At 42.1% G+C, this 22,159-nt stretch overlaps 1 protein-coding gene across 8 annotated transcripts in view; it reads left to right on the top strand.

Annotated features, from left to right (window-relative positions):
- The window catches only part of TCF12 (transcription factor 12), a 641,728-nt gene that overhangs the window by 132,378 nt on the left and 487,191 nt on the right, over positions 1-22,159 (top strand). For all 8 annotated transcript variants that reach the window (XM_069222409.1, XM_069222403.1, XM_069222408.1 and 5 more), the window contains exon 4: positions 9,790-9,863. In XM_069222409.1, coding sequence (XP_069078510.1) covers positions 9,790-9,863 — 74 coding nt within the window. The remainder of the gene's footprint in view (positions 1-9,789; positions 9,864-22,159) is intronic.

The raw sequence follows: 22,159 nt of genomic DNA, 5'->3' as shown, positions 1-22,159 counted from the left end.
TCACCCCACTTAATCCACCCCACCTCAGTGCAAAACACCTCACTCCATCCCAGTCCACCCCACCTCACTCCACCCCATCCAATCCACCCACACCATTCTAATCCACCCCACCCAATGCAGTCCAGTCAACCACACTCCAATCAACTCTAGTCCACCCCACCCACTCCACTCTAGTTTAATCCACCTGACTCTACCCCACTCCAATCGATCCACCCTACTCCAAATAATCAATCCATCCATCCATCCATTCCAGTTCAGTCCACCCCACTCCAGTCTAATCCGTTCCACTCCAATTTACCTCACTGAAAACCACCCCAATCCAATCCACCCTACCCCAGTCCACCTCACCCTAGTCCTATCACTTCAGTCCAATCCACCCACCCCAATCCAATGTAATCACCCTGTTCCAGTCCACCTTGCCCCAAATCAATCCATCCCACTCCAATCCACCCCATGCCAATCCGCCCAACTCTGCTCTGATGCAATCCATCCCACTCTACTCCAGTCCACACCACTACTTCAGTCAACTCCAACCCTCCACCCTATTCCACCCTGCACCACCCAACGACACTCTCTACCACTAAACCATTGAACTCTACTCACCCCTACAACACTACTCCTCCCAAGCGACTCTACAACTTTCTGCTCTCCAACTCCACTCGACACCACTAACTTTAGCAATGCTGAACAGCAGCCACAGTAAAGTACAATCTGGCAAAAACACAATGTAAACGCCAATAGATCTTGTGTAGACGAGACCTATTGCATTTGCCAATGCTTGTTACCATTGTATGTGGGATGAGGGCCGTGAGTCATGAGGAGATGCTTTGAGGGGTCAGGATGCACCTCCCTCAGCTTTGGCAATTAGCAGCATATTGCTTACAAAGATTTGCATACAGTTTTTGCCTTGTTGTTTTGACATGTGAAGTGGCTTGAAGCAAAGATATGTATTCATAACCATGATGCTTGGATTTAAATCAATGCATTGTGAGATAGTCGCATTGAATTGGACTACTTCATATTGGCAAATTGTTTCAACTGTTCAGCCATTGTTAGTTGCATTCATTCAGTGAGGCACTAGGCTGTATTTTCTGATGTCAGTTACAATTTATATGGATTGAGGTTAACCGGTAAATTGTAGTAATATGTGACAGCACATTTATTTAGTGTAGTGTCTCTAAAAACGTGTTAAAGTGCCACATAAATATTTCCTGCCTTGACATACCATGGATCATCTCTATCTGTTATGAAAAAACTACAACATAGCCAGAATTCCGCAGCCAGGCTACTATTACATATAAAGCCGCAAGCCCACATCTCCCCTGCCTTGAGAGCACTACACTGGTTACCTGTTGACAGAAGATGCACTTTCAAACTGCTTTGTATCACCCACAAAGCTATACATGGAACAGGACCAAGAAAATTACCAAATACATCCAACAAAGAACCCTCCGCTCAAGATTGGCACCCCGCCTTAGAACACCACCATACAAGAAAAAGACTATAGGTGGTACATCCTTCTCCGTCCAAGCAGCCAAACTATGGAATTCATTACCCCCAACTGTAAGAGCCACAGATAACTTTCTTGTCTTCAGAAAACTACTCAAGAGTTGGCTCTTTCCTTCATAACCACCTTATTCAAACAACTATGAACTGCATATGCCTATGTTGACAAATATTTTTTTTTCAGATTATATGTATATTTCTATTTATTTATAGTTTCTTTAGAAAATATGTATTGCTACTATGTCATAACAATAAAATACACACACACTCTTTAAACCTGTTTGACTAAGTATTTTTTACCCATGGTTCTAATTATGTATTGTATGTGCATATGTGTGTGTATTTATGTGTGTGTGTGTATATATATATATATATATATATATATATATGTGTATATGTTGTTTCTGTGCTTGGCATGTTCGTGGATCATTGCATGGCTCCTGGGTGGGTTGGTATACTAGATATCTATGAATTCCTGCTCTCATCTTATCACACTTATCTACTCATCATCATATGTCATGTCTCTATCAAACTATCCTCCATTCTCACTCTGACTCATCCCAAATCCCTTCTACTACTTTCATCTCCTAAATATCTCTGCCTAACCTCTTCCCTCCGCTTCCACATCTAACTCACCAAACCTCACTCTACTACTGTGACCTCCCACACAACCCCACTAAATTCTCCTGCATTTATCTCACCCTGCTACTATGCTCTCCCTAACCCTTCCACATACTCTTCCCCCTCCGCCCCCCTTTACTCACCCCAAGCCTTTGGGTTGAGTAAATGAAGGATATACTCCCAATTAACACTTCTGGATTTCTTTCCTCCTCCACCCCTCCATTACTCCAGTCAATCTAACTAACAAACTCTCATATCCGCAGCTCAAATTAACTCATAATAATACTAAAACTGTACTCATTATTTAACTATACTAATCCATCACTAATTCTTGTTGGGTTCCAGAGTAGCGTGCTACTCATCGAAAAGCTCTTTGACGCCTCGTCAGGGGTAGTAAGCGCTATATAAATACGATTACAATACAATACAATACATAAATCGTCTCTTCCTGTTTCTAGAAAGGGATCAAGTATAGATAGAAAAGTGCCATGCATAGTCCTTCAGTTGTGAATAGAATGGATGATTATGACTTAAACCAGCACTGAGCTACAATTGAGCACTAGTCGTCCTCCTGTAACTTCTGTTACGAATTCTATTCGTCAGTTAACTTTAGTAGTTAGGAACGGACTAGGCTGTGCCCTTGGAAGTATATCAATGTTCATAGCAAAGCCTCCTTGTGTATGTGTATCCTCAAAATACACCTGTGCTTAAAACTGCAGGCCTTGTCATATATTGTTGATTACAGAAACAATAAGTTGATTTGAAATGCATAAGTGAATTCCATTACATTTATATCTTATCACCCTGTACAGAAATGTATGGAATAATATTCGCTAAACTGAAAGGTAATTTCCAGCGTGCGGCAAGCGTAGCTGATATTTTTAGATAAGGCTAATACAAGCGGTATTGCATCTTACACGCCTATGGTAGTGTTTTTCCTTTTCTGAAAAAAAAAAAGCTGACAAAAATAAATTACGGTGGCTACATGGTCATAAATCGCGCACTTCTAATAAAACTCTGAAAACAAATTGGGGCATGTTCTGAATGTTTCTATTGTAAAATGCATTCAGCAGCATGTTTTCAACGTTATATTGCTTTGTCTTATCTGCAAGCAATGTCATTATACCCAAAAGTAAATTGGATAAAGAAGCAGTATAAGAATGAAACTCGTACCTTTAGTATCTTTCCATGAAAAGCTAAATTGGATTTCTTTGGCAACATAGTTTATTGGATCAACGTATAGCAGGTGGTAGATGACTGCCACATGCTGCCTTTGCATTGTCCACACGTATTGAGGTCTGTTAATTTTGGAAACCTCACAATTTTACAAAGGTGGGGGAAATTCAGTGTTTTATTTTTATGAAATTAATACAATTGAAATACTTCTTTTGTCTTCAATGTCCCTACAAGATTTTTGTATTTTCGCGTTTCCTTATACAAGACTTAAATGCACTCCATAGGCAACCCCGAAAAAAAAATATGTGCACATTTTGTTGCCGTTTTGTTATTAATGTTTGCTTAAGGCAGAAAAGCCTTCAAACCAAAATGACTGAATAAATGAATGCCTCTGTATTGCACGCCTTTGTCTCTTAAACATGGCTTCAAAAATAAGACCACTGTTGAGAATGAAACTAAAGCGAAAGCCGTTGCATCATTAAATTCACACAGCTGTGATTATAAAGCAGGAGAGGAAAATGAAAACGCAAATGAGCAGAGAGAAATGGAAATAGTTGGAAATTATGTAAAAGATAATCTAAAATATAAAGCTTAACAGGAAATATTGCTGTAAGTAATGTGCGGAAAGTGAAGATCTTCTAGTATGAATGAAAGTTGGATGATAAAGGACAGTGACGTGGGCTAGTCCCCCATTATTCCACAGGCGCAGACCGAATCTCTAAGCGCCTTGGAGAGTACTCGGCCTTCTGTGCCAGCAGGACCCACTTATTGTGGGTATCAAGACACCTGACCGCCAGTACTAGGAGAAGAGGCCAGACTCTACCGAGGTATTCGGTTTGCCTCCACTTAAAAAGGGGGCACTAAAGTGGGATCACTGTTGAGGGATAGGAGTAATGTTGGAGAGTGCAGTATTGATTAACAGAGTGTTGAAAGAGGAACAAACGGAGACTGGAGTGGAGGAAACCAAAGGAGAGGGATTGGGTGCTGAGGACAGAGAAACGGGAGTAGAAGAGCCCAGTAGCCGAGGCTGGTGCAGCAGGGATGAAGAGCTGAAACTGCGGAAAATAAGGAACGAGGGAAGAAAGAAATACAATCATTTGATACTGCACTCACCAGGAGGAAAGTGCAGAGTCCTTTATAGTCCTGGCCATCAAAACGGTGTTAAGATGTGTTCAGGAATTGATGAGGTTGGATAATAAAAGGTACCCAAGGGAAGTAAGGGCAAACGAGCATGTAAAGGGAAAGGGCACAGGTATCATCTTAGGATAGAGCAGGTGAAGAAGACCAGGGTAAGCAGCCGTCCTTTCTTCCCTGGTTTAGTCATACTGGTACAGAGAGTTGGAGAAGTGTGATTACTTTATAAACAAGCATCTCTGGTAACTGTTGCACTAATCAATATAGCAATACAAAAAGAGGATGGACGGAATGCTGAACATTATCAAACGTTCATCCCCAATCACATCTGGGTGAAATCCATCATTTTTTTGCTCACCACGCCACACCAGTTTTGACCCAGCCATATGCAAATCAGGCTTGACCCTGTTCCCCGTGGGAACACTAGAGCCCAGACTGCCAGGCCAGGTCCGCCCTGGCCCGGAAATAAGCATCCTCAAGCCGGTTTCGGGGTATCATCCCTCGTCAGCCAGGCTAGCTTGAATCCAGTGGCACAGCGAGCCTGAGACCCACGTCTGGAGGGACCCCTCCCATTTAGGGAAATATATTTGTTTTTATAAACCATGATCCGTAGCTACCATCATGGAAGCATTAAACAATGGGTGGAATAGGCAGGATAGTGCAGAGGTCATGTTGTGAACATGTACTTTGGTTAGAGAGGTGGGACTGGTGAAATGAAAGTTGTGCCACAACAAGTTAAAATCTCATACCATTCCTTAGAGTGTGCTTTGTAGTTGGCTATTGTTAAAATTCTGTGTGAGCAGCCTAGAGTGTTGCAGAAAACCCTTATGTGGAAACTGTGCACATGCTATTTAATCATGAGGTGGCAACAGGCTTTTATTATCTTAATTGTGAAGAGTTGCGCAGATGTTCTGTGATAACGAGTAGATTAATATTCCAAGTGACACTGTGCCCTGTAATCATGCTAAACTGCAGAATGTGTGGATTAATATCCCTTTGTATTAAACTGAATGCTCCCTTAATGTACCAATTCTTTGCCTGTGATAAAAAGTTGGGATGTCCTCCAGTGAAGGACAATCAAGGTTTTATCTCCGAGATGCAACCATGTGCCTCATGGATGTTCCTTATGGATCTTAGCTGAAGATGAAGATTTCAAGCCTGCTAAACTGAACCCAAACTGAATGAACAGTCTCTTTTGGCAAAAGCAGTGTGTACCTGGCAGATGCTTGCTGCCCTAAAGACATCTAATAACTTTAAACAAGAGTCTGCCTCTAATGCGAGAGTCAGTGCCTTTTGATCAATGTTGTAGAAAGGATAGGACTATCTTAATAAAGAAAGCAGGACTTACTTGAGTGTTTGTCATGGCCACTGCTGCCAAGCCCCTGGTAGTTGTAGTGAATTGTATCCATATTCTTTGTACTTTTGCCTGCTTTTCTGGGGGGGGTGGCAGTAAAGACTTTTGGCTGCAAACTAGCCACCAAGTGCTCACCTTTGTCCTCAAATTTGCTCCCAAGCTGTGCTGTTGGTACCAGTGGTAAATATAACTGAAAAGAAAAGAGGTACACCTGCTCAGCAGCAGGATATCCATGCAGGTGACAGTGCGACTTACAAATACACACAACTTTACAGTCTGGAAGAAATCCCTTGACCAGTATGTTCTGAGCTGTTTGAAAGATAAACGCTCCACTCTGGGGAGTCGTAAAGTGGGCATAGGAGAAGCGAAGCAAGTATATCTAGTGACTGAATTGAACAATGTGAAAGCAGAAAACCTGGGATCAGTCTCTGCTTTCCTAATTTTGTGATCGTAGGCAATTGTTCTATTTGTTTTCTTCATGATCACAAATATTAAAGGTTCTCAAAATAAATTAGTTCAGGTGGTGTGCTGGACAAAGCCCTCTCTTCGGTTTGATTTAATAAACTATAATATCCTTGTATAATAGCAATGACATACTGAGTTACCTCTTAGTTATCTATTGGCATTGTTGTCAGGGTGGGGGGAAGCACAAATGTTTCTAAATTCATATTTGAAAACTATCACTTCCAGACCGGGTATGTTAGGCTTATATGCAAGATTTGCTGTTAGATCACGGTACAGTATAAACATTCAAGATATTACAACCAGTTATGCAAGCTTGGTAATGTTCAAGACATGGGTCGTGGCAACAGCTCTTCGGTCCCACGCAATTTAGAGGTAGGTTTAATCATCCATCGATTGGATCGAGGTCATATTTCTCAGTTAGATGCACTAGTTCTGATGTAGGTGTGAAAGGGAGCCCGAACTTCATCACATCTGGGGCTTGGTGTCCCGTATCACAGCTGTGAGGCATTCAATTGAGTCAATGTTCCATACTTTGGTCCACCACATACCCACTGACGGTGTTGTGGCGTTCCACCACTGTAGTGCACCATGAGGCATGCCTCTAGAAATATGGAGACGTGGAATCTATTTATGGACATTCCCACCACATGGGTAGGTATGATCTCCTTGCCCCGCAGCCTCTCCAAGTGTTTGGGCCACCAGTTGTTGTCTTAAGGCGAATGGATGTCCGATATCATAGGAGCATATTTTTAAAAGCATTACCTCTTTATCTGAGGCATATGCATGTCATGCTGCCTGTCTCCATATCAAAATCCAATCTGATTTGTTAAGTTGAAGAGTTAGGTCCTATGTCTATTTCGTTGTGTGTGGTAGTCATGACATGGGGCAAGTCTGTCTGATGATTTATATAAGTAGGATAACATTTAGTGGTGTCACCCTCTGAGAATGTGTTTTTTTGTGATGTCTCTCGCTCATGTGCTTGCAGTGTAGGTTCCTTAACCTGATGTTACAGTTGAGTGATGTAATTTAGGTCTTTACGGCCTGATAGGAAATCATTGGTGTATTGGTCTCAGGTTTTGGGGAGTGTAAAGCTGTCCCAGCTATAATGAGTCACCTCCACTCCATTTGAGGTAAGATTTGTCTGCCTGTCCAGGAGGGAAATGTGGGTTACCTGTCAGCTGTCAAGCATGGGGAGAGGAGGATAGGGCATGACCCGTTTCATCCCTTTAGGTTTTAACCAGTAAGTGCAAAGTCACTTGTGTCAACCGCCGAAGTGTGTGTAATGGGCCATAAGCCCACTGAGGCAACTTAAGTAGGTGGTGGAGAGAGAGAGAGAGACTAGAATATTCCTCTCCGAGAAGGCATCGGGATTTATCTGCATCTAGGGAACACCAGAGCTAATGATATTTGTCGCTAAACTGTCATCAGGACCTTTCATCGAGAGGTACTTTTCTATCCAGGATGGGCCCCAGCCCCATATAAAGGCCTGCATTTTCCTTATTCGTGTCTGTAGTAGTTCCGTAGGGATATGACCAGGATGGAACGAAACAAACATAACCGCCTAGGCAGGAAGTTCATCGTTACGCAGCATATCTGGCCCACCCAGGAGACCTCTAGACTGCCTCATCTGTAAACATCCTTAAAGAGCGTACAGAACAGGGGATGCGCTACTCTGTCATGGTAGAGGGACGGACAACCCGCAGGTATTTGAACCCATTCAAAGCCAGTCACAGCCCATGACTTGCTGCGTCTGCCTTGCTGCTCACAGAGTTTCTCCCCACTCCCATTGCCGTAGACTTTCGGTAGACAACTTTGAACCCCACTAGCAAGTGGAAGCGTTCTAGCTCCATCACTAGCGTAGGGAAGGAACTGGTGGGGTTAGTCAAAAAGCAGAGAACATGCTTTGGAAATAGGGGCCTTTTGTCCTTGCCCTACCAAAAGTCAATGTCCGTAATCAGTGGTTAGCCTTTACCTGCTGAAACAGGGTCCCATCGTAAGAGAGAAGGTCCTGGGTGAGAAGGGGCACCCCTGTCATGGGCCAGTGGTATAGTATCTGAAAAGTGAGAGTGAATCTGCAATTTTGTTAAAGGAATCACATAGTTCACCAGTATAAATGATTTGAGTTTGAGTCCCAATGAGGTTTTAGTTCAGAATGACCAATTCACACTGTCGAAAGCCTTTTCTGTGTCCACTGAGGGGTAGAGGACCAGCATGTCAGGGGTGTTGGCCTTATCAACCACATTGATGGTGAAGCGGATGCTATTGAATTTTATGTCTATTCTTAATAAAGCCTGATTGGTAGGGTTATAAAAGTCTCAACCAAACCCCACGAAGCCAAGTTGGCAAGATTTTGGTGAAGATCTTCACATCAATATTGATGTGTGCAATCTGGCAGTACAATCCATATAGCAGGAGGTCTTTATCTTGTTTCGGTATCAATGTAAGGAAAAATTCCACCATTGTTCAAAAGATTGTTTGAGTTACCACATGGTCTGTTAAAAGCCGTTGTATATTTATTTATTTCAGATAAGGGGATAATAGGCTTGTGAAGGCCTTATAAAAAGAATTAGGGAACTCATCATGAAAACTAACACTTAAAAAATATTTCTCAGTGCACAGATATAATCTGATGTACTAAGATGAAATGCTTCTGCATGTTAATAAAATACACTTTTTGAATTTTGGAGAGACTTTATCATGTTTTTGCACTTGTGTTGCAAAATGTCTTTAAAAATGATGGTGTTACTGAAGTTAAGTGATGACACTTGGTTATATTTTTTTTTAACTTCAGTTAACTTGTCAGTAAATCCTTGCCCGTTTGTTTAACATAGTTCTGAATATTGGTGCTCAGTCAAGGAAACAGCAGCCCAGCGCTGCTATTGTCCAGGGGGCTACATGTAAAGGTCAGACGGTCCGACAGCAACCCCAAGCCCATATCGAAATAGATGAATATAACAATGCTGCACTTCCTAAGCTAATGTCACAGGTTATTAATGTACAAACTAAGGCTTTTATATAGCAATATTTCCCTAATTGTATTAACGATTAAAAGCGGCTCAGCCGTCCAAGTGGCTGGATTTGCCTCTGAAGCTTTTAACACTGTTTCTACAAATAATATTCAAAATCTAAACAGTTTTATAGTAAGACGCTACAGCTCAATTTATTAAGCAATGCACAGTCCTTGTGTTAACATGAAAATCGAAAACAGTGAGTATCTGAAAAGGATTGGGCAAGCTGATTACACAAATGCTTCATACATTATTTTGACATATAATTGAACTGAATTGTGTTTTGCTGCGCGGATCATATTTTAAGCTAAAATTAACACAGGTTCCACTCTAAAAGAAAGAAATTTGCATCGAAGGTTTACGCCAGTTTATGCAGTAAATTTCTTTATTGATCGTGGATGCTCAGCTGTGATTTTTCTGGAATAAATACTTTTGACGCAGTTACAGAAATGATAAGCAGATTATCTTTTAATTCACACGTGCAATGCTTGAGTTAATATATATATTTCCTTTTTTATAATCTAGGTATAGAGGAAAGAACAGGAGCTACGTCTTGGGAATCCGGTGGCCCACCTAGTCCTTCATTCGAGTCTTCAAGGGTACGACTTCTTTCTAACTTTAATTTTGTGTATACTCAGTTCGCATTTTAGATGACATTTGTATCACAGTCGCCTCAATGAGCATGACAATTTTATTATATTGTAAATATGGTGGTTTAGATGGAGAAATGTTCTTGACATTCCCCGTTGGCTTTGAAGAAAGATGAATTGAAATGAATTAGTGAATAATATGGTACTGTGTTATTACAAGCGAAGAAGCAGTAAACATATGTACAATTAATTTCTGTGCAGTAATGGGCAGCTACTTCAAAGAGCATATTAATAAAAGATGCTAACAAAAGAGGAATGTTATTACACCTTCTTTCTGCAATTAAATGTATTGCAGATTCATTGTTATTTGATATGGTGGTATGTTCCTATAGGAGTTCTACTTGTCTTTGCATCCAGTGATCTGAAGGGAGATGTACAACGTATTTCTATGGTTTCACAGAGCTGTGACTGTAGTCATTTTAAACTAATGAAACTGGTACATTTTAAATGTTCTGTTGAACAGCATTGGGTGCATAGTGGTTTGAAGGGTAATGACTAAAAAAAGAAAATCATAAGGTTTCGTCTACAGACAACTTTTAGCTTTTTTCAGTTTTGCTTCTTATTCGGTGTCCTTATTCAATTTTTTATTTTTTCTTCTTGCGATTGTCCATCACCCTGGAGCATACATCCGTCCATTGCATACATCCGTTCATTGCATACATCCAGTGACCTACTTTATTTTTCATTCAACGCTCCATACACTGTATGTGTATTCTTGTTCTGTCCTCCCTTTGCACTGTTTCCCCCACAAATCTTTGTTTTCGTGCTCTCCGTGTTGCCCCCCTACCAGAGCTCTTAATTTGCTTCCACTGCCACACCGCATCCCATTGCACGCTGCTTGCTTTTTTTGTGTTTATAGCCCCACACCAACTCTATCGCTTCACTCACCCAACCGCCCTCTACCCCCTCCAAATGCCACTGTTTCACGATTACTCCTCTATCACCCCTACCCCCAATTATGACTACTTTTGGCTGTTTTCTTTTCTTTTTCTTTCCTTTTTTTATGAAGAAATATTCAGCTTTATGACTTCATAAAGCTGATTTCTTTTTTTTGGAAGGGACAATAGCTGCAATTTCTTTGTTGAAAACCCTTCGGTTTTTTCTGTACTATTGTATTAAAAAATAGCTTTAACCCTCTTGCTAAGCCCTTTTTTAGGCTATCTAGGGTAGTTTGTGTCTAGGTCTCTAACTTTGTTTCCCCCACACTAGGTATCCACACCATATTTGCATCCTTTTTTTCTAACATCCTGGGTTTTCCAATGTACCCAGGGTTTGTGGATTTCCCTGGTGGAGACTGAAAAAAGAGCTAAAATGTAGCTAAATTGTGCTTCTATTTTAGGAAAAATAGAAAAGTCATCTGCAAAAAATGTCTTTTTTCCCTAAAAATTACATAATTGAAAGATTTGCTGTGCTTAAGTCACTGTTTTCCCGGCTTTCAGGAGCAATGAGAGCTGAATCTAAGTAACTGTTTTTACCAGTTTTGGCATTTTTCAAAGAGGTAGTCCATTTTTCCTAATTGTTGTGCTTTCAACCTGCTTTCAGTTTGTGGTGGAAACCGCGACGAAATCCATGGGTGATCCTGAAAAGCTATAGATTTCTGAAAACTAGACAAAATTCTGAACTCCGCTAAGTGACATTTGTGTAGACCTCTCAGTTTTCCCAAAGAAATTGACTGTTAAATTGTCTGCTGGGCACTTCTGGTTGTAGGGATATTTAGGGTTTGTAAGTTTTCCAAGAACCTGAGGTACCCAGAACCAACTGCACCTTGCATTGTTTTTTCATTGTGCTCCGGGAATAGAGCAGTTCATATGGTAAAATCTTAACAAGTGAAAAATGGTTATCAAGGAAACCTGGATTTCTGAAATAGACACCTGATGCGGAGTTTGGGAGCAGTGGTTATCTGCACATCTTTGAATTTGTGGGTACCCATACTAGCATGTTATTGAGAGGGCATTTTTCAAAATGTTTTCTTTCTTACACATTGGCTTATGTTTGGAAGGCTCAATTGCAGAGAAATACAATTGGTAATAGCAACTGTTCTACTATTCTGTATTCCTACATGTGTCCTGATAGAAATGCGACCTCACTTGTGTGGGTAGGCCTAGAACCTGCGAAAGGAAAGGGCCCAAAACAAATATGGGCACATCACATTTTTCCACTGAAAACTGGCCCTTTTATTCAATGTGTACAGCTGTGGATTTTGAGCCCTAGATCAGTGGGCACCAATGGCAGCCTAACAAACCTGCACATGTTTTTAAAATTAGAGACCTAGAGAAATCCAGAGTAGTGGCTTGCGTAGCTCCCACCATCTTTTTTTCCCTTGTGTACTTTGCAAACCTCACCCTTTGACTAAAAACCCACAGTTTCTTCACATTTCTGTGAGGGAAAACTTCTAGAATCTGTGGAGAGCCATGTATTTCCTAACACCCAGCATTCCTCCAAGTCTCCTGATAAAAATTGTACCTCTGGTGTGTGGGTAGGCCTAATACCTGTGACAGGAAAGGTCCCAAAATACAATGTTGGGGTAGCAGTTTTTTTTTTGTCCAGGGATCGACAGTCACCCAGGGAAACCAGCCATACCCAGACATTTCTCAAAACTAAACACCCAGGGGAGCCAAGGGTGGTGTGCCTCGCAGGGTCCACACAAGTTTTTCTTAACCACAGTGCCCTGCAAACCTCAGACTTTGCATAAAATTGCTCATTTTCTTTGCATTTCTGTCACATAAAGTACTGGAATCAGCAGGACTCCACAGTTCCTAACACCCAGTGTCTCTCCACTTGTCCTGATAAAAATGCTACCCCACATGTGTGGCTAGGAGTATTGCCTGTAATAGGGACACGTCAAACCAAAGTCAATAGGAGTTTCCCTGAGCACTCTCATTGACACAGGCACAGCCATAAGCTATGCATCAAAACCCTGCTGCACATGGCGGTAGAAGGTTGGGCGCAGAACTTGGCAGAGGCCATATGCCCATTTAGAATGTGTAGGATTCATTGCTTGTCCTCACAACATCACCTACCCTTTTTTAGGAGCATAAATAAATGAATGAGGGGGATGAGAGGTCATTTTAAACAACTCATTAGGATCATGGACATAGTGCTGAAACATTTCAGTCACTCACCCCCAATCACAGATCTGGGTTTCATCCATCGTTCTTTTGCTTACTATGCCACTCCAGTTGGGACCCAGCCATATGCAAATCAGTCTTGACCCTGTTCCCCATTAAAACAATCCAACCCGAACTGCCAGGCCAGGTCCTACCTGGGCCGGAAACAAGCTTCCTGGGACCGGTTTCAGCTGTCCGTCCATCAATCTTTTGTGTTGCTAAAGTTACCCTAAGTGGGATGGGTATGCCCAGACGTGGGTTCCGTGCTCACTGTGCAACTGGATTCAAGCTAGTCTGGCTGATGAAGGGTGATAACCCAAACCTGTGGCATGGTGAGCAAAAGAAGGATGAATTAAACCCTGATCTTTGACTGGGGGTGTGTGTTTGAAAAGTTACAGCATGCCATCCATCACCCTTTTGTGTTGCTAAGGTGTAATTTTAAACTCACTCTTTCTCCTCACTGAGACATCTGCCCTTTTCTCCAGACAAGAGGATTAATTCACTTGGAAAACGGGACACTCTGGTGAATAAAGACCCTGTGATGATGCTACCCACGAAATCACCCTGCGGTGATAAACTACACTGAGGGTAGAACACGTGGTTGAGGATCTGCCAAGCAATATCTCTGAGGGCATATGCCCAACCACCACTGCACATTGCCGAAAGCTCAGGGTGGCCAACCACAGTGTGTTGGGTGTAGGGCCTGCATGCACAGCTGGAGTTGAAAAGAAAAAAAAAAGTTCACCATAAAAAAACAGAATTCCCTAGGGTGATGGAGGGGGAATAAAGTTAATTATGGCTCTGACTAAAATGTGTAAAACCATTAATTTTCCAGTTATAGTAAAATGAAGGCATACAACACAGGCCATAGCTTACAGTGTCTGCAATACACAAAACCCATATTTGCCAATGGGACGGCTCCACGGTTTCTTTTAACAGGAGAACAACATGACGGACATTGAGTTTTGGTGTGTGTATTATGTGTTCATAACAACTTGTGATTATCAGTGGTTTTATGCATTCCAGCCATAACTATAACCCAGTTCTTAATTTAGGTTTCTTTTGGTAAAAAAAGAAGGAAAAAAAATAGATATGTATGTTTATATATATTTTCCACACCCGAAATTCGTCACGCATGCTTTTAACCCTTATAGCACTTGTGATCAATGGGATGTCTTTATTGATACACAGCCGTTATAGCTGGGTTTTTTGTCCTCCTCTTATTCCTGTAAGTGGGTCTGTGTTCGTTTGTTCATCCTGTGCTGCTTCTCATGATAATAGGTTTGGTTGACGGATTTGTCGCAATAGTTTCTGCTTTGAACATTTGGCCCTTTTCTAAGTTTCCACTGTTAGCGCACACTAGCATAGCCTGGAAACGAACAGACTAGTAGGTTAGCTTCCAATACCCTTGAGCCATCACAATTCACCTCTGTTGTTATCAGAGCATCCCTTTAACATCTGTCCCATCAGAATTAGCAGAATCCCCAAGTGATTTAAAAAGCCAATTTTGAAACAACTAGCAGAATCACTGCTCAGCCATGTTGCATCTTTAGGGACAGTGGACACGGTCTCTTAAACCTAGCTACTCTGAGCTTATGAGTATTGATCGCTAGGTGTTTGCGCTGTGACATGCAACGCTGATCAGACATTCTCACTTCTGCTAGGCTGCTGCTCTTAAAATCACAGCAGCAGTGCGATGGCTCTGTGCTTATGTGCTGGTGAATTACACTCCTAACGTCCTGGATTGGTTCCAAATACCCCTAGGAGAATAACTTTCAAACCTAAAGTATGATTGATTGATTTTTTTTTTTTTTTTTTTTTCCTGACGGGAAATGGTAAGTTTAGGTTGCTGTGTATTCTTTCTCTGTTATCGTCAAGCAGTTTAGTTTGCAGGTTTGGCATCTTTGGAGAAATGTCCTTTACAGTTTCAAACTACCATCTAGGACAGTGGACCCCCACCTTTTGACTTCTGTGGACCCCCACCTTATTACTGGAACCTGGGGACCCCACTGAATCATTAATACAATCCGGGTATCCCCCACTCTGAGTCATTACTGAAAGCCGGGTACCTAATCTGTTAATACTATTTAATTTGCTAAGCAGTCGCGGACCCCCAGGGTTTCCCGGACCACAAGATGGGAACCATTGATCTAGGACATTTCTGGTAGAAATAACCTCTTACTAGCCTCTCCTCTGCAACCTAAAGTGGCAGTGGTCTTAGGGAATAGTTAATTAATTAGAGAGGTATGTATAGGTAAAAGATTGGATTTTAAAGCTTTCAGGTACAATAAGATAGTGACCTATTGGTCATAAAAGTTTTTTTTTGTACACCAGTGAATTAATTTCGGTGATGCTTTTTTGCTTGTTGAAAATGTCTTGTCCACATCTGCTGTTTTCCTTCCCCATTACATTCACTCACGGCATTTGAATAATACATTGTGACTTACCAATTCATCTTCTCAAGCCGTTTTCTCATTTGTGCAGAACTGAGAGAAATGGATTTATAAAACCCAGTACATTTTGCAAAGTCCAGTTGTGAATTCTCAAAATTTACTATTTGAAGACAACTGAAAATACATGAAATATGACGAAGACGTTTATCGATGCATCTGGCTGAACTGGGAGTTCTGTCTTGTACTGCTTTTTTGCAGTCTGTGATAAAATGAGGCAAATACTGTTTTTTGGTTGCTGGCTGAGGTTTCAGCGGCTGAGGTCAAAATTCTAGAAGTCAAAGGGTTCGTTCTCAAACCCTTACAGGTTCAGATGCAAATCCCCGGTTGCCCTCACAATTCTTAATTACTTGTGCACCCCGCTAGCGTTTGCTTGCACGATTTTATGCCAGTCTTATGCAAATTATGCATTTAACAAACATGAACTTACACCCCTAAGATGGAGAGAACGTGCTGTTAGCTCATTATACCCAGTTCTGTGGGCCATACCTCAGAATTGGCCCAGTGATTACACCCCTATTACACACCTATTATGAGGACCCAGTTATCACCTGGGATTGCGTGATTCTGAGGCTCATTGTATGCTTTTTCCATGGCACTCCACAACAACAAAAACAAGCATTTACAATGCAACGGGTCTCGTGTTTGCTCATGTTCATGCTGATCGCGTTGTAAACTCCTAACCCGACTTTTCACCTATCAGGCAAAAGTGCATTTATGTACACAACCCGAAAAAGTGAAATTAACTAAGTAAAGCGCTAGACTTCTGCCAAGCGAGATCGCGCTCGTAAATTAGAGAAAAAGAAGTCCACGAGCCCGATGGGAAACAGCGAGCCTCGCATGTTTTCTGTACTTGGTCGCTGCGCTCGAGGAGGGCTAGCCACCGGAAAAGGCATGACGTAGGCTTGCCTTCGACTAATGAAAGCAAGCAGATTTTATTAGGCAAGCCCACGAACCAATAAAAATCACTGACGTGAAGTTGACAGGGCTCCGAGCCCTTTTCTAAATACAATAGCGTCTCGCTGCGATATGCATGCGCGAGCGCATGCAACGCTCGACCCTAATAAGCTGAGTACCTGGGAGTTATCAGATAGATGACAGTATATTCTGTGCGTCTGTCTTCTGGCGTGTGGGCTCCATGGCACCCTCTGCCAGAGTTTTACCTGACTACAGCTAAATTTCAAGAAAAAGGCCAGTGGGGCATTCTATTTTATTTACGAAATGTTCACTGGATTGATTTATACAATAATGTGAGCTTCATTAAATTTCCTCTCTGTTTTTAAAGCTTTAACTTAGTTGTGAAAAGTGTTTGTGAAATAGAAACCGGCATGTGCAGATGTTTTTATTTAAGACAAAACATTCGAAAAATCAAAGAAGCCTTTTTTGGAAAATCACATTTTTGCTTAAAGACATTGCATTGTCTATCAAGCACCTTGCAGTTTGTCGGATTTTTTTCTGTCTCTCTTTAAACATTTGTTGTAAACGGGCATTGCATAGTTATGTTATGAGTATTTGTAAAGCACATGGTCACCCACAGGGGTATTCTGATGCTGAGCATGTGTGTTTGTTTGTGTGTATGCCTAGACCTTCTCGGGTAGGTAGGTAGTTGAAGAAGCAGGTTATCAGCTTCTTGCAAAACTGAAGGAGAGGAGGAGGCTATCATATGGAGTGGTTGGTGGTTTCATTCCTAAGGAGTGATGTACCAGAACTCTTATCCTCTTGATCTGGGTCTGCGTGTGCGAGTATTGTCTGGAAAAAGGAGTCCTACGGAGCAGAGGTGTCTGGGTGGTTGGTGGAAAGAGATGAGACTATTCTGGTAGTCGGGCTTAGGTTGATGTTGATTTCTGAACGTGTGTGTGTGTGTGTGTGTGTGTGTGTGTGTGTGTGTGTGGAGTTTAAAATGGGTGTGTTTATCAGAAGCCAGTGGAGCTCCCTGAGGTATGGTGTTTTGCGAGCTCTCCGTGGAAGGTTGGGGAGCAGTCTGACTGCTAAGTTATGGAAGGTCTGTAATTTTCAGGTGAGTTACTTAGCGATATTGGCATAGAAGGTGTTCTTGTAGTCCGTTTGCTGGGGACACTCGTGTGGATAATGGTCTTTCTGTTGTTGCTTGGAAGCCCTTTGAATACCTTAGTCAGTATCTTCAGGGTGTGGTTGCAGTGACGACATTGATTTGTGCTGTCATACCTAGTTTGTTGTCAGTGGTGATCTCGAGGTTCTTGGCATGGGTGCTGAGTGCGGGTCCGGGTTTTGCCAGCCACCAGTTGGAGTCCCATGGTGAGGTGTTCTTGCTAAAGATTACTTCCTCTGTTTTGTCGGTATTGAGCTTAAGACAGTTGGCTTTCATACAGTTGGTGACTTCCTGTTTCTTGTGTTGGGGCATTGAAGAGAATGCTGATGTGAGTGTTTGATGTTGGCCAGAGGGATCCTGGAAGCATTGAAGAGCGTGAAACTGAGGCACGAGCCTTGCTTTAATCCACAGATGTCTTAACAGGCTTCCAAGGTGTAGGGTGTCATTTTGTGCTCTATCTGTTAGGAGCAGATCCAACGGCAAGCTGGTCCTTGGATACCAATCTTGAGTAGACGTCTGAGTGCGATATGTGAGACCATGTCTAATGCTGCATAGAGGCCCAGGAGAATGAGGGTTGCTTGCTATGTTTCCTCTGTCCAGAGTCCCTCAAATGTCATCTGTGTTGAGAATGATAGCTCTTTCTGTGCTGTGATTCCATCTGAATCTGTACTATATGGCGTTGAGAAGCTGATGGGTCCTGAGGTGGTCAGTAAAGAGTCTGTTGATTAGTTTCTCCAAGACCATAGCGTGGTAAGGTAGGAGATATGGGAGTCTACAGTTGGCGAGCGTGATTGGGTCTACAGATAGCTTCTTGAGTAGTGGTGTGATGATAGCATGTTTCTAGGTATCTGGGAATGTGGTTGAGTTGATGGAGGCAATGAGGATAGGTGTTAGAGCTTTGCTGATTGGTTGGAGTCCTTTGATGAAGCATGGTAAGGGGTGTCAGATGGGGCTCCCAAGTGGATGGGCTTCATGGTAGCTGTGGATTCTTCAGCTGTGATGGTGGGTCATGTGCTCAGAATGTATTTTTCTGCTGTGATAGGGAGTAGGGTTGCAAGGGAGACTGGGTCCATTTGAGATTTGAAGTTGTATATGGAGGTGATTTTGTTGCAGAAGTATTCAGAGAGCTTGTTGTAGAGGACTTGTGCGAGTGATGTTGGAAGCAGCAGGGGGAGTGGAAAAATCTTTGATGGTGAACACTGCTCTGCTGTTTGTGCTGGCGTCAGTGGGTGTGCAAGAGTAGTACGCTTGGCATTTGGATCCCATGGTGGTAGCATTTTAGGGCGGATTTAAAGAGATTTTGTCTGCTGTATCTTGACTTCATATTACTCTAGAGGCAAATAAACCGTATTCCATTGCTTCAATACAGATCGGGAAGATCGTTCATCACAGATTTAGATTCAAATACATTTTACATGGATATAAAATACCTACATGCGGTTTTATCTGTGTGTCGCCCCCCCTCATCCCCCCCAGTCTTGCTCTGTCTTTGCGTCTGTCCTAGAGATCGCTTTAGTTGTCTTGTTTTTTGTATCATGAAAAAACTATGAATAAAAACCTCTACACATACAGAAAGAGAGACTTTGGGTCGGACCTCTTTACCCACTGGTGTATTCGGCTGTCGTTTACGTTTTACTTCCACCCAGTACAGCATATAGCATTAGATCATTCTCATCATGTGCACATCTGCCTAAAATCAAGTGCACATAATTGCAGAGTCTAGTGGTCCAGTACTTTAGTTTTCCAGAGCATTTGTCTTTAAGTCCTTTACCCTTATTTTATTTTTTTGTCGCAAATATTTTGTTACAGCACTTCAAAGTCGATAGTACTGTTTTTGTTCCAATAAGAATCACATTTACCTGTGACGTGCATTGAAATTATAAAGGTTTCTAAACGGGTTTCAAGTAGACATGGCTTGCTAGGAAGCACCTATACCATTGTGTTCAAATGATTTGCAATTATTATTCCAAATATGTATTGCAATCATATGCCTGCCTTTTTAAGGCTTAGAATGTTCTCACTTTTGTTTTGTGACATATGCTTTCCTTGAAACATTTACAACATTTAATAAATGTCACACTTCATCCGTTGGCTTTGTCAGTGCTTATTTCTCCTTGGTACATTTTTCTGTTGCTGATGTAATTGAAACATTGTTTCACTTAAAAAGTGACTTCGTTTTTAATTTCCGGTGGGTGCAGCAAAACTAAGAGCCTGTCGATGGTGACAGAAGTTTACTTTGTTTCATCTAGCAAATGTTAAGATTAGTATTTTTGTTACCCACTATTCGTGGATTATGTGCAAAGGACAGTTTTTTTTTTTTTTTTTTTTTTTTTTTAACCATCGCAGGTGACTTGTATGGTGTGTTGTACTAACTCTGCCCCGCTGATCATTACTGTGCTTTTATCTTCTGTTGTTAATTTATTCCGCTGTTTTTTTTTTTTTTTTTTTTTTTTTAAGCCCTTCTGCAGACTCCTACGTTAGGGAACTTGGGCAACTTAGAGGAAAGAGCTTATTTGTGTGTTTTCAGGTTTCAGTATTTTTTGATAGAGCAAACTCAACAGAATGACTTGAACATTGATGCGGCTTGCTAATAAATGCCCTTCTGTTATCATTGAACCCAGCCAATCTAAAGTTTAGTCTTCGACGTGTGTCTGAACAGTTATTAACACAGCTCAAAATCGCCGAGTCTGGAGCAGGGGAAGGAAACCCGACAAGAGGGAATACTAAATGAAGGTGTTGGGCAGGAAGACCAGTGGAGAAACTAAGCCTGCAGCAATAGAGCACCCTGAGATTAAAGCAAGTGTCCCCCCCTCCAAATAACACATCCTTTAGGTTTGGAACGAACAATGCAACCTATTAAACCTACAGTCACAGTAACGATTAGTAAATCAGCGTTTAAGGGCTCCCACAGGTACTGCCCAGAAACGATTTTATTGCCTCAGGGTCATCGAAAAGGAAATGTACGTCCTTGCAGACTCTTACGACCTGGCCAGTTTGCACAACTTGGCTGAGATGTTCATTGCCAGAAATTCTTACTTTACCATTAGAAGGTGAAGCCTTCTGTTTTGTGCTGCCAACCTTTAATCTTAAAGCGGAAAGTTTATCTAATCACCCCCTGCAAGCCTTGCTTAAGGTATACTGCTGTCTTCAAGATCAGTTCAGGACACCTTGGTTTGGTAATGACAACCATGATCGTGGTGCTGGAGGCAACAGAAGGCCCCCTTCCATGACCAAAGGGCCAGAGTAGCCAGAAGGCATTATGTTTTCTGAGAAGGAAGAAGTCATCTCTGCTGTGACACCCACATCCTTAGCAAGGCTGGGGAAGGAAACCCCAACGCATGGATATTCGCCACGCTCTGTGTATCCATCATTTTGATTTTCCCTTCAAGTGCCTACGTGAGATTTGTGATGCTTTGTTTGAACACTGCCATGACCTGAAGCGCTGAATTAATTCTGGTCATGGAGCCCCCTTTTGCTGCATTTATTGAGGACATTGCTGATTCAAAACCTGAGACTCGTGAGGTGCACTGAATGTGCTTGCTCTGACGAACTGGCATACTGTCCCAACTCTCTTCCCCCTCATTGGAGCCCTCTGTTAGGCTCTGAGACCAGTGGCACAGATTGTACAGATGAACAGAAATGTGACGAGGTGCCAGGACCGTCGCTCATAACAGTGTTCCTTCGATGTAAACAACGCTGTGATCGGAGGTACTGGCACTTGTTGTTATGGGAACTTTAGGATGTCAGGCGTGACTCCAAGGAAGCTCTCCGTGTTTGAGTGGCAAGTGAGAGAAATGTTCTTAGGTACGTGGGGGGCTGATGGGCTGCTACCAGAACATTTTGGCAAGATAGCAGGTGAGCTGCTGGAGTAGTCCGTTGTAACAAGGACCTGGCCTCAGAATAGGAAATAGAGACATCTGGTTGGGAGGGGAGTACAGAGTGAGGGTGGGAGGTGAGGGTTGAAGGGAGATTCTGTAATGGTCAAAGGCTGTAACTTGATAGCAACTCATTGTTTTTGGCATTCGTTGGTATTGGACTGGCATGCCAAAAGGGGCCAATAAGACGACGACATGCAAGGAGGAGGCGGAGAAGGGAGGAGCACAGTAATAAAGATGCGATCTCCGATTTATTTAAAGGACAAAAAGTGATGGACATGTTGGATGTTGTAAAGAAGAATATGGAGGTTGAACGGGAGGTGCAGGTGGAATCAAGGCTGAGCTCAGTGGAAACTAGAGTCTCTGGAGTCAAGCTTGAAGAATAGCTTTCAGACAGGCTTTGTGTAAACACTTGATTTAGAATTATTCCCGGTAATACTGACTCAGTGGTTGGCTGAGGTAAGTAACTCAAAGCCAGATTAATCGTCCCATTTCCTTCTTGGCTTCTATTTAGCTTTACACCGATTTCCTAATGTTTTTGTAACTCTGTTTCTGTGCTAAGCCAAGTTACTACAAAGAGGAGACCTGAAGGGGCAGAATTCTGAAGGAAAGCTTGGACTACAACATAAGACAGTGCAAGTAGTGGTACTAGCATTCAGTGGCTTAATGGATTCTGAGGATGTACAATTTAATTCAGAACGAGGTTATTTTCTAGAAACTTAAATGGTGCCTCAATTCTACTAAA

The sequence above is a fragment of the Pleurodeles waltl genome, chromosome 3_1, assembly GCF_031143425.1.
Source record: "Pleurodeles waltl isolate 20211129_DDA chromosome 3_1, aPleWal1.hap1.20221129, whole genome shotgun sequence".
Lineage (NCBI taxonomy): Eukaryota > Metazoa > Chordata > Amphibia > Caudata > Salamandridae > Pleurodeles > Pleurodeles waltl.
Note: the sequence above shows the minus strand (reverse complement) of the source record. Positions and strands in the feature narration are given on the sequence as shown.